General features: G+C 33.3%; 1 protein-coding gene across 1 annotated transcript; it reads left to right on the plus strand.

The window, feature by feature from the left end:
• The first annotated feature begins 3,733 nt into the window (after positions 1 to 3,733).
• Positions 3,734 to 12,090, plus strand: LOC143561851 (exocyst complex component SEC6-like). The gene is made up of 26 exons (XM_077049821.1): positions 3,734 to 3,822; positions 3,902 to 4,053; positions 5,157 to 5,195; positions 5,293 to 5,381; positions 6,261 to 6,351; positions 6,430 to 6,519; positions 6,613 to 6,692; positions 6,819 to 6,911; positions 7,042 to 7,068; positions 7,199 to 7,306; positions 7,398 to 7,533; positions 7,611 to 7,655; positions 7,743 to 7,798; positions 7,862 to 7,970; positions 8,071 to 8,211; positions 8,284 to 8,463; positions 8,547 to 8,630; positions 9,709 to 9,795; positions 9,871 to 9,915; positions 9,994 to 10,072; positions 10,162 to 10,231; positions 10,373 to 10,460; positions 10,548 to 10,637; positions 11,416 to 11,532; positions 11,610 to 11,672; positions 11,776 to 12,090. The coding sequence occupies exons 2-26, from the start codon at positions 3,925 to 3,927 to the stop codon at positions 11,908 to 11,910; spliced, it is 2,271 nt and encodes a 756-aa protein (XP_076905936.1). The 5' UTR covers positions 3,734 to 3,822; positions 3,902 to 3,924; the 3' UTR covers positions 11,911 to 12,090.
• Positions 12,091 to 12,665: the final 575 nt, after the last annotated feature.

Consider the following 12,665-nt stretch of genomic DNA (forward strand, 5'->3'; position numbering starts at 1 on the left):
CAAGGCGGGAATATTCCCGCCCAAAAGAGCCAGTCCGTACGCTTCTGGAAGATCTTTTGTACTATACCTGTCAAGGTATGGACAAAATAGACAAGATCTGACAAAAGCAGCCCATGAACCAATCACAGGGTGACAGCTCACCGACAATAGTACGAGGAGGAGCACGCTCCAGTACAAAATGTCACTATCAGCCGCTGCCTACCCACCAACTCCCATCGTGGCACGTACGTAGCCCGTAGTTGGTGGAAAAGGAATATTATATACAGTTGGCCGTACCTGCTTGGAAACCTACCTTCGGCTATAAATACTTCAACACCTTGGAACGGTATCAGGATCTTATCTTCTCTAGCTATTTCTCTCAATATACACTTATATTCAGAGCAATCTAGTCTGATTCTCACGCCGGAGGGTGGTCACAAGGAGGAACCCCCCCTTCTCAGTGACGAGCTCACGGTGTCTATTTTGCAGGTCGAGAAGAATAGTCATCTTTGCCGGACCTAACCCTCATGGGAAACATTTACTTAACCCTCAGATTATCCTTAATCTGCCGGGGCCATTTAGTGTTTCTTCAATGACAAATGTACTTTTTGGCACATGCTACTAAGTTTTATAATTTCTTTTTAGTTATTATTGTTATTTTAGTATGACATCTCACTATATCTTTTTGTTTACATATGTAGTATATTATTTTCTAATGTTATCACCATCATGCTTGATGGAATATGATAGTCACATATAGTGGGACAAGTGGTTTATTGTTTTCTTGTGGGATACAGTTTATTATTGGCCACCTTTCATTGGCTAATTCTAAGAAAACAAAACCATATGGGTATCAAATTATTATTATTAGCAGTAGTAGTATTTTTTAAATACATTATTACATATAGTGTGTAAATACTATAAATTCACTTTTAATTTTTTTATAGGTTTGAAAGTACAATATTATCGACTTAAAACCAATATGTATTCAACTTTCAGGGTAATGAAGTAACGGCATAAAAATAATATTTTGGGTTGGGTATAGACGGATTCGTATAATAAGTAGGCTAACCCAACTAACCCGTTAAAAAAACAGGCCGAGCTCACATTGGGTTGTAAATAAAACGGTTAACTCGTCAACCAGTGTTTCAGGAGAATGAAAAAAGGATCACCAATCCATGAGATCATTTACAACATGTTTAGCATGTGTATAATTTAATCACAATGTATTTATAAGCTGACAATTTGTTAACCTATCAACATGACACGATTTTACTTTCTCGCATCCATATATTTTATGGTCTAGACGCTCTTTAGGTTGTCCCTAACAAGGCCATGAACTTTTACTAGATTATATGTTAAATTAACATTGTATATATAAATTTTACCAACTATGTGAACTGTGAAGCCTTGTAATTTGGATCATCTTTTGGTGGGCCAAATTGTAAAATAGTTGAAAGTTGTTTAAGCCCGGTTTTAGAGCCCAATATATGACAAATAGCTGGGCTAAACGGCTAAACCCGTTAAAGAAAGGGCCCAAATCCCCACTATCCTAAATGTAAGATGGTTTTCTTAGAACCACGGGTAAACTTTACATAAATTTAATCATGACCGATCATAATAATATATTTTTTTTTTCAAAGTGAAAAACAATATCTGGACATTTATTCGAACACCAAAGCATAATATATTCATATTGATTAAGTTGGATTACATATATAAAAAAACTCAATAAACACATTCACATGTATACAAGAAATTATCTTTAAACTCAAAATTTATATACTCATATTCCCATGCTCGACCATTGAACATCATTAGTAACTATGTTATATAGAATTATGAAGTGATTGTTTCAAGCATGTGTGTGAATATCGACTTGAGCATATGAAAGTAACAGACAAGATAAATAGAATATTATGGAATAATAAACATTAAAAAATTAATAGTGATACACTCACATTCATACACATACGCTCTTACTATTTCATCTCAAGTTAATAGTAAGAGTTGCATGGTTTAGCAATCCAACCCAAAATAAATATGAAATGCGATTTACATAAAAAAATTATGTTAAATCATCATTCGATTTCACAAATGCATAAATAAATTTAGATTGAGAGAAAGGGATGAAAATTTAGGTTACAATTGAAACATCGGTTACAAAAGTTGATAAATTTTATTTTTTGAATTATTTTATTGGTAAGAAATTTTAGACAATTCAGGTAAAACAACTAAATTACTTTAATAAGACTTACAATATAAGAAAACTATATTTGTTTATTAAAATGATATTTACTAAAGACGGGATAATATAACATTCATGTATAATCTAAGATAATAATAGACAAAAAGAAATATAAGTTTTTTAGTTTAAGGTATACAATATATTTTATTATATTGTACCATATTTTGTACCTCCGAATATTTGATTTAATAGACAATTCAGATAATTAAGCTTATATATTAAAATAATGTTTACCAATATCAATTAAACTAAAATACTTATCTTATAAGGAATGCATAATAATATAAATTAATTAATAGAAATTAATAATCATTTAATAGAATTGATTGTATAGTATTTTAATTTATTGTAGAATTATTTTATTCACATGAAAATTATAGAAGTGCTAGATATACATGAAAATGTTAAGAATACACCAATAGGAAGAGACCATGTTTAATTAAACTCTATTGTTTAATAGTATAGTTAGATTAGATTTTAACTCATATCAATTACTAAATTACCATCATGTCTAACTTCCTATTATAGTTTACTTAAAGGATATTATTTGAAAATTGTATTTTCTTTTTCTCTTAACTCGGGAACACCAAAAATGTTTAATTTCTTTTCCTTTTATTAAACTCGGGAACACAATATAAAATCGCACATTTTCTTTCTCCTAACTTTCTTTCCTATTGTAATTCCCGTGGGGAGAGGAATGAAAAGAGAGGAAAATATAAAGAAAATCATGTTCCAGAGATTTTTTTTAAGAAATGGATGAGAGGGGATAGGAGGGAAAATACTAGAAAATTTAAACATATTATCATCCTCTCCCAAATTGAAGAGATTAGAAGAGAAAATATTTATGTCTAATTATAGCTTTTATCAATTATTAAATTACCCTTATATCTAACTTCATGCAATAGTTTACTTAAAGGGTATAATAGAAAAATTTATCTTTCTTTTTCTTTTCTTCTTAACTCGGGAACACCTAAAATGTTTAATTTCCCTTTTGTTCCTTTCATTTTTATTAAACTCAGGAATACGAAATAAAATAACACATTTTTCTTCCGTAGCTTTCTTTGCTGTCATAATTCTTCTCCCCTCGTTAAATGAGACTCGGAACCCAAAATGAGACTCGGAACACATCGTAGAGCTCCAGAATTTCACGCATACTGAAACCAAAGCTAACAATACACCGAAGATAACGTATATTAGCAAAGTTATATAAATAAATAAATAATCGTCACCACAAATTGAAAATGAAAAGAAAAGAAAAGAAAAGCAAAACCGAGTTTAACGAGATCAACTCGACTCAGTCAAAACCCAACTCTATCACGTCTTCTTCCATCAGTCTCCGGCACCGGTGCCACCACCGTAACCTTTAATTAATTCCTCTTCAATTCAATTCAATCCAATCCAACAAAGTAAGTTCATTTTCTATTCATTATAATTATTAAATTAACCTCCAATCATTCCAATTTAACTCAAATCTAGGTCTTGTTAACTTCTAACATCTATATCTATACATTTACAATTCACTAAACAGGAGAGATCTGATTAACTATATCTCTTACAAATTCAGTGTGATCTAGCTACTGTCATCCACTTTACCGGTACGCTTGAGATCTCTACTGTTTACTCTATCTAAAACCCTAGCAGTTAATATACACTGACAGGTTGAGTTTGTTGAAGTGCGTGTAGTTTCAGGTAATAAGATGATGGTTGAAGATCTAGGGATCGAAGCTAAGGAGGCCGCGGTTCGCGAGGTTGCCAAGCTGTTGCCTCTTCCTGAGCTTTTGCTGTCCATTTCTTCTATTAAGGCCGACTACATTGCGCGACAACAGGTTAGTTGTTGTCTTCTGATCTTAACTCTTGTTAGTTAGCAAAAGTTGGTATCGAAGTTCGAACTGTTAGTTTTAGTCTTTGCTGCTAATGCGGAAAAATAGCAGATATCGGTTTCATGCGAAATTTATATAATAAAATATAAAACACAAACTTATCTAATATCAATAGCAAAATCAAAAGTCAAATATAACACCAAGTCACTAATAAATCAAATCTGTTACAAATTGCTGATTCACCCCCCCCCCCCTCTGATCGTTAAATGTGTAATTGCCTAATTGGTGGTTTAATTTGTTAGTGAGTTTAGGGTTAGGGTTAAATTTAAAATTCATCACTCACCAGATGCGATAGAGTTTAGGGTTAAATTTAATGGATATGGGCTCTGGGTCAAAAAACTTAACGGTATGGACTTGGGGTAGTAAAACTGGTCATATTTGGGCTAATAACTTTTCAACCGATAAACTCGGCGAAACCGAACCGATATACGTGTAGTAAAATACGGTAAATATCGCCGATATTATCGGAATCGATATTTTGACCAATATTTGCTGAGTGTTCGATAACCGCTATAGTACCGAAATTGATAGCAGTTAGTGTTGTAGAACTCGCTGGACGGTCGGTGGGGTGGGGACTAGCAATTAATTGGATTGGAATCGTTATATGTATATTTCAGTTATAAATACACACATTTTTATATGTAATTTTCAGTTATATATATACACACACACATACACAAAGACACATTTTTTTATATGTAATTTTCTGTCACACACGCACTTTTTTATATGTAATATACAAAGGTTGGCTGGAATTTATGGAGTCCGGAAATTGGTGCGCATCTGGTTTGATTAGGGGCAATTTGTTCCGACTAGGCCTGACTAGGGGCTGGCCGATTATTGACTAATTTGGCTGATTAGCAGCTAAAAATTAGTCAGTCACCGACTGTCTAACGATTAATCACCCACTAGTCAATGACTAGTCCTGATTTTTCCAACACTGATTTTAATTTAAAGTTTCACTAGGAATATGAAATTGAGTGCTGTTTTGTGTAACTTTCTAATTCATTGCTTAAAATTGGCGCTATGAATATGATGTTTGATTTCAGGCTAATGATGCACAGCTTAGCACCATGGTTGCTGAACAGGTAGATCTTGTTTCTGAATGCTATGATCTAAATGAAATGATGGCGATGACATGCTTTTAGTGAATTGATTCATCAAGTTTGTGCATTTTGTTTACAGGTTGAACAGGCACAGGCTGGTATAAAAGCACTTGCTTCGTCTGAGAAGACTGTAAATCATCTTCGTGAGAATTTTGTTAGTATTGAGAGGTACATTTGATGACACATGAAGTCACTTTTGTATGTCTTTTGACTCAATCTATACTATATATAATGCATGAAACATGGGCAAATTAAGACACCAACATTTTAAGTAATTCACAACTTGTAAAGCTTAAGGTACACGTTCTATAGCATGTAAGATAGGGACAAACTTGTCCATTAGAAAATATACATGAAAAAAGTTATAACATTGCCCCCTCATCTTTACTCAACTTTTGTAAATTTAAAAAATTATTACAATTTTGAACCTTCATCTTTACCTATGTATTCTTTTTTATTTTAATTGTAACCAACTTCCCACCAATGATTTTCCAACGGCCGTAACTTTTTATACGTTAATACATTTTTTTAAAAATTACACCATAAAAACGAGCATTTTATTGTCTTTAATTTGGGTATGGTATTGCTATAGGTTTTTTCTATTAAAAAAATTAACATGTTACATATAGGCGTTCACAATTCATTTTTAACGGTTTCTAAGTTAAATAGTGAGCTAAGCCGTTGGTTTGATTTTTTTCATTGAAAACGAAAACTAAAGCGTCGAAAATTTAAACTGAATCGTTACTAATGGTTTGGTTTCGTGCATTGAGTTTCAATAATAAGTTTACAGTCTGGTCCGGTTTTATATGGCCTATTTTTGGTATAAACCGTAAACCGAACTGTTTTATATGGTTTTAACATTCAGAAACCAGCTAATCAAAAGTGGCGATTGGTTTAAACGTTTTCAAAATTTCAAACGAACTTTGAACATCCGTAATTGTTACATGATTACTAGGATTTTGGTTTCCCGCAGCATCGCGCGGGCACCCGTCTAGTAGGATATATGTAGTTGATGTTTAGACTAAGCATAGTGCTTTACTTATTCAGGTTATGTCTAGAATGCCAAACATTAATTGAGAATCATGATCAGATTACGCTTCTTAGCAATGCACGAAATAACTTAAACACCACACTGAAGGTATGCATCTAAAATGGCTAATCATGATTATTTATTTTGTTCTTGTAACAATGAAAATAAAGTTAATGCCACTATTAGGATGTAGAGGGGATGATGTCAATTTCTGTGGAAGCTGCAGCAGCACATGATTCTTTAAGTGATGATAGAGAGCTCATCAACACGTATGAGGTACGGGTGCAATGATAAACAAAGCATTAAAAGTTGATCATATGTTTGAAACATAATATCTTGATTGTTCATCTGTTTCTCCAAAATTTTCAGAGGTTAACAGCTCTTGATGGAAAGAGGAGGTTTGCATTAGCTGCTGCAGGATCTCATAAAGAGGAGGTTGGCAGACTAAGGTCAGGATCAAATTCCCCGCTTTACAATTTTTGCATTTTGACGGTTTGCTAGCAAATCTATATGTGAATGCGGATCACACTATATAAGTTTTGAGGTTGAAATTTTTACCATGGAAAATATTACAGAGAATATTTTGAAGAAGTAGATCGGACTTGGGAGACATTTGAGCAGACCTTATGGTCACATATTTCCAACTTCTTTGAACTTGCTAAAGAAAGGTGTGCTAATCTACATCCGTGTTCTTCATAATCTCTATACTGAAAGTTTTAAATGAGTATGTTCTAGTATGTGATGATTCTTAGTTTGTAACTTTTGGCTTATGAGCGTCATCATGTGTCTTAATTGCAGCCCGCAAACACTTGTACGCGCTTTAAGGTATGCTATAATTCAACAGTCTTAATGTTATTTTGATACGGCTTATTCATTTCTTCTAGAAAGCTTTTTATTTTTTTAACTAAAACACTTAATCCCTATATGATATATATGCATTTAATTACACTTGCAGGGTTGTTGAAATGCAAGAAATTCTTGATGAACAAATTGCTGAAGAAGCAGTTGAGGCTGAAGGTGGTGGTGCAATGGCATCAATAGCAAATCCTCAGAGATCTGGCAAGTATGTAACTGCTATTAAATTAAATTTAATACATTAATTAACATAATTACGTTTTTTCGTAAATGTTATTTCATTTGATCCTTACGTGCAGAAAATCTACTGCTGCAAATGCATCTTCGAAAAACCTAGCAGTCCAAAAGGCAAAACAAAGAAAAGGCTACAAAGATAAATGTTATGAGCATATTACAAAAGCTGTTGAAAAAAGATTTAGCAAACTTTTATCAGAAGTACTTCTTCAACCCAATTTTTTGCAATTTTGTATCGTATATTTTTACCATATAGTTATAACATTATATTGTGACAGCTTGTCTTTGAAAACCTTAAAGGCGCAATAGAGGAGGCAAAAAAGGTATGCTCATTGAGTCATCGATTTACTTCCAGTTAAAAATGAGGATTAAACTTACCATCTCAGCATTTATTTGTATAATATTTTCAGATTGGGGAAGAGCTAGGAGATATATACGATTATGTGGCTCCTTGTTTTCCTCCAAGGTTTGTTTTGTAATTTTTCATTTCCTCCAAGCTGTTTTCTAATATGAATTATTGTTGTCGCAGATATGAAATATTCCAGCTCGTGGTGAATTTGTACACAGAGAGGTTTATTCAGTGGCTAAGACTGCTGAGTGATCGTGCTAATGATATTACAAATATTGAAATATTAAAGGTATTTCTGCATGTAATTTATTAACATCATTTCACTCTTCAAATGACTTTATTATTATTATCGCTATTATTATTAATATAATTATTATTAATGAAATCAGGTAACCGGGTGGGTGGTTGAGTACCAAGAAAACCTAATTGCACTTGGAGTTGATGAGTCATTAGCTCAAGTTTGTTCAGAAAGTGGTGCAATGGATCCCCTTATGGATTCATATGTTGAGCGAATGCAAGCGACAACAAGGGTAAACTTGTAAATATTTTATCAGTTTTTGTGTACTGCTATTTTATTTTAACCTTTTTATAATTGTTTTCAGAAATGGTATATGAATATTCTCGAGGCTGATAAAGTACAACAGCCAAAGTCAACAGATGACGGGAAGCTTTATACTCCAGCTGCTGTTGACTTATTTAGAATCCTCGGAGAACAAGTGCAAATTGTTAGAGAAAACAGCACAGAGGTCATGTTATACAGAATAGCTTTGTCTATCATTCAGGTATATACAAAGAACAACCTTTTTAATAAAAAAAATTATGTTGCTGTACTATTTAATGCAATATGTTTCATAATTTATTTTAGGTAATGATTGATTTTCAAGAGGCTGAAAGAAAGAGACTTGAAGAACCTGCTTCTGAAATTGGTTTGGAATCGATATGTGCCATGGTTTGTAGTCTTCCGTGTTTATTTATACTTTATATAAAGTTGGAAAATTGGATTTTAATAATCCCAACTATTCGCTATGAGCCAATAATAATCCCAACTAACAATGTGACCGGTGGCAATCTCAACTTTCAACTATGTTGCCTAGAACAATCCTAGTCTAACGGATCACTAACTTCGTTAACTATATTCTGTTTGGTTAGTGTGAAATGACCTAAATACCCCTTTTATTTTTAAAAAAGTTAACTAAACCCTATCTGCATCTTCATTGTCCTCATCAACCAAATACCACCTTCCCGCCTCAGCCAACAACTGCCACTGCCGGACTGACGGCCATCACCACTATATAAAACCTTCACCCCTCTGTTCTCTCTCTCAAACCCTCCCGGTAACAATTCGCCCTCAAATCGACCAAGAAACACCAACGCGTGCAATCACTCGGGTGGTTCGATTTTACGTTAGCCTGAAGCATCTCCTAAAACCATCTCCACAGTCACCACAACATCCGCGAACGGGAACCGTCGCCACCATCAATTTCATCGCCATCTTCCATCTCTTGTTCGATTTCCGGTCAGATCTAAAGCAAAACTGCAATTGAAAAGTTAGATATAAATATCGGGTGGGTTTGTCAGCCGAAAATGATTGTGGTGGGGGTTGTCAGCGGAAGAGTTTTCCGTAAAGGTTAGGGATAGAGAGATGAAGGTCTTCTAAGGTGGTAGTTGTTGTTGTCGGCTGGAGACGGTGATGGTGGTTGGTGGCGCGATATGGTGGTGATCTTGGTGGATGCAGGTGATGAAGACGCAGATGCTAAAATGTGAGGATGATATGTACTTATCATGTAAAAATAAAAGGGTATTTAGGTTATTTCACACTAACCTAACAGAATATAGCTAACGAAGTTAGTGATTCGTTAGACTAGGGTTGTTCTTGGCAACATAGTTGAAAGCTGAGATTGCCACCGGTCACATTGTTAGTTGGGATTATAATTGTCCAATAGCGAATAGTTGGGATTATTAAAATCCAATTTTCCTATAAGGTTAAACACACGTCTCAATATACTGTAATTTTTTCATTATGACAGATTAATAATAATCTGCGTTGTTATGATCTTGCTATGGAACTAGCTTCTAGCACTATTGAAGCCCTTACAGAAAATTACGCTGAGCAGGTTATTTTTATGTAATAATCAATTTATTCTATTTTCTGATTATGGTCAAACTTACAACCTTGATTTTTGCGACAGGTTAATTTTGAAGACGCATGTAAAGGTTTTCTGGAGGTTGCAAAGGTAAAGTATTACTACTATGTTAGCCATGTACAGAACTTTTAATATATTTTCTGTATTAACATTTTTTAAATGATTTAGGAAGCTGTGCTTCAAACTGTCAGTGTCATATTTGATGATCCAGGAGTGCAAGAATTACTGGTCAAACTTTATCAAAAAGGTAAACTTTTTTAATTATCGTTATTAATTTACTTTCTTTTTTTTTTCTTTTCTTTTTAATGGAATTATGATATTTTATTGCGTATGCAGAATGGAGCGAAGGACAGGTTACCGAATACCTAGTGGCAACATTTGGTGACTATTTTACTGATGTAAAGATGTAAGATTTCAACTATTAACATCAGTAAATATAAAATATTAACCATATACTTCTCTCGTTTTGTTGGTCATGCGTTTTTAATTGGGGAATAAAGTTGTCTTTCTTAATTCTGTTTTTAAATCATCATTTAATTATTGTCAGGTATATTGAAGAAAGATCATTTAGGCGATTTGTTGAATCTTGCCTCGAACAAACGGTCATTGTTTATGTTGACCATCTTCTGTCTCAGGTTTCAATATGTCAAAACACACTTGCAACTACTTTTAAGTTTATTCTCTAGGATGCAAATAAATGTCAAAAATATTTTTTATTGTAGAAAAATTACATCAAGGAGGAAACGATTGAACGGATGAGACTTGATGAAGAAGTTCTTATGGATTTCTTCAGGGAATACATAAGTGTTAATGTAAGTTACCCTAATACACAATAACGAGGTGGAAATGTCGACCCATTTACATATAAATGAAACCATTTACTTATCATAAATGGGTCAGATAAAATGATAAAGTGGGAACGAGCCAAACAGCCCCAAAGATAAACTAACGGGTCAGGTAGAAAGTCACCCAAAGATAGTCTGACATGTACAACCTTCTAAATTTTATTAATTTAATCATAGTCAACAATTTCTTTTATCAATTAAAACTGACATAAAAGTGTTTGTGGGTTGTCTTTATCTGGCCCATTTGGACACGTTAACTAGGGGCATAAATGAACCAAGCTGTTCGTAAGCGTCTCGAGATTGGTTTGCTAAAAGATCAAAACAAGTTCGAAATAAATTTGTTCAATAAACGAGCCTGAGCCCAAGCTTCTCTTATCTAGCACGAGCCTAAACTACCCTAGCTTAAACGCTCTTGAAATAAATTTATTTAATTAACAAGCCCGAGCCAAGCTGCACTTATCCTTGAGCTGGCTTGGGAGCATAAGCCAGCTTGTTATTTGCATAACTTTTGTCTAATACGTTAACTATATATTTTTATACTAGTTATTATTGTATAAAGAATTATGATAAATATAGCTAAATAATACATATTATTTTTTATATAAAATTATAATTAAAAATATGTAAAAGATAATCATAAATGTAAATAAACTAATTAATAACTAATAAACGAGTAGTGCCCGAACCGAGCTCTTGCATCTCTTTGTTGCTTCGAAACCTGAAACTTATGATTTGGTACATGCAGAAAGTTGAAAACAGGCTGAGGATATTAATTGATTTGAGAGAGCTTGCATCAGCTGAGAGCCCTGATACTTTCACTCTTGTTTACACACACATCCTTGAACATCAACCCGATTGCCCAGTAAGTATAGTTTTATTTGCTAAATTATCTGTGTGATTTAAGCCAGCTAATTTAAGCCATTTTCATGATGATTGCAGCCTGTTGTTGTTGAGAAACTTGTTGGACTGCGTGAAGGAATACCCCGTAAAGATGCAAAGGAGGTATGTAATATGTATTATGTATATCACCGAATTTTGTGCGTAATATCTGTTAAAACTTAAAATTTCTCCTTACCGAACGCATATATTGTTGTCCCAAAATCAGGTTGTACAAGAATGCAAGGAAATATATGAGAGTTCACTCATCGATGGGAACCCTCCGAGGGCGGGTTTTGTCTTCTCTAAACTGAAGTCGCTCAACTCGTCAAAAATCACTAATATTTTGCGAAAGCTGCATTAATTAACATTAAATTGTGTGCAATTTCCGGTATGTATTCTTGCTTTAATTTTCTTTGTAAAAATATTACCTTCTGTATGTTGTTTTCGTAATTAGTTGAGATTGTATTTCAAAGCAATATAGAATATATGTTTAATAGAATTTTGCAGCATCATAAGTATATAATTTGGATATTCATTACTTGACTCTTTATTCGTGATTTAATTACGATGCTTTCATCTTTTTTGGATAATCATATTCAACTTTTGTATGGTGTGTCGATGTGTCGGGCCTGGCTTGTTCAGAACAGGCTTTTACAATATAGCTCAGAACAAGTCGTTTTATATGACGGTCATTTTGGTCTAGGTTAACTCTTGTGATCACCTCAAACTCATCTTTTTTCAACATCAATCTTATTTGCATTTTCATCTGGATCAACGAAGAATCAAAATTGTTGTGATTACAGACAGTAATGGAACTTTATTTAGTTTGCCAAAAACCAACAACTGAAACTTCACATAAAGTCCATTGGAACAAAAATTTTGTCCTAGAACCTCACATTACTCCAATAATACTCCATTTATTGATCAACTAGCTTTTATTCCCCGTACTACGGGGTTATTTTACAAATTTCATTTATAATATTTATAATTTTCTAGATTTTAGTTTTATTTATTGTAAGAAAGTTTATAATATACTTCATTTGCTTGTGGCAATGAAACTTTATTTATGAAGGGTTAGATTCGTTACAAAATTATAAACTAATGCAAGAAAAAAAA

Source organism: Bidens hawaiensis, unplaced genomic scaffold (assembly GCF_021521415.1).
Source record: "Bidens hawaiensis isolate Kalapana, Puna unplaced genomic scaffold, B.hawaiensis_p1.1 tig00020828_1, whole genome shotgun sequence".
Lineage (NCBI taxonomy): Eukaryota > Viridiplantae > Streptophyta > Magnoliopsida > Asterales > Asteraceae > Bidens > Bidens hawaiensis.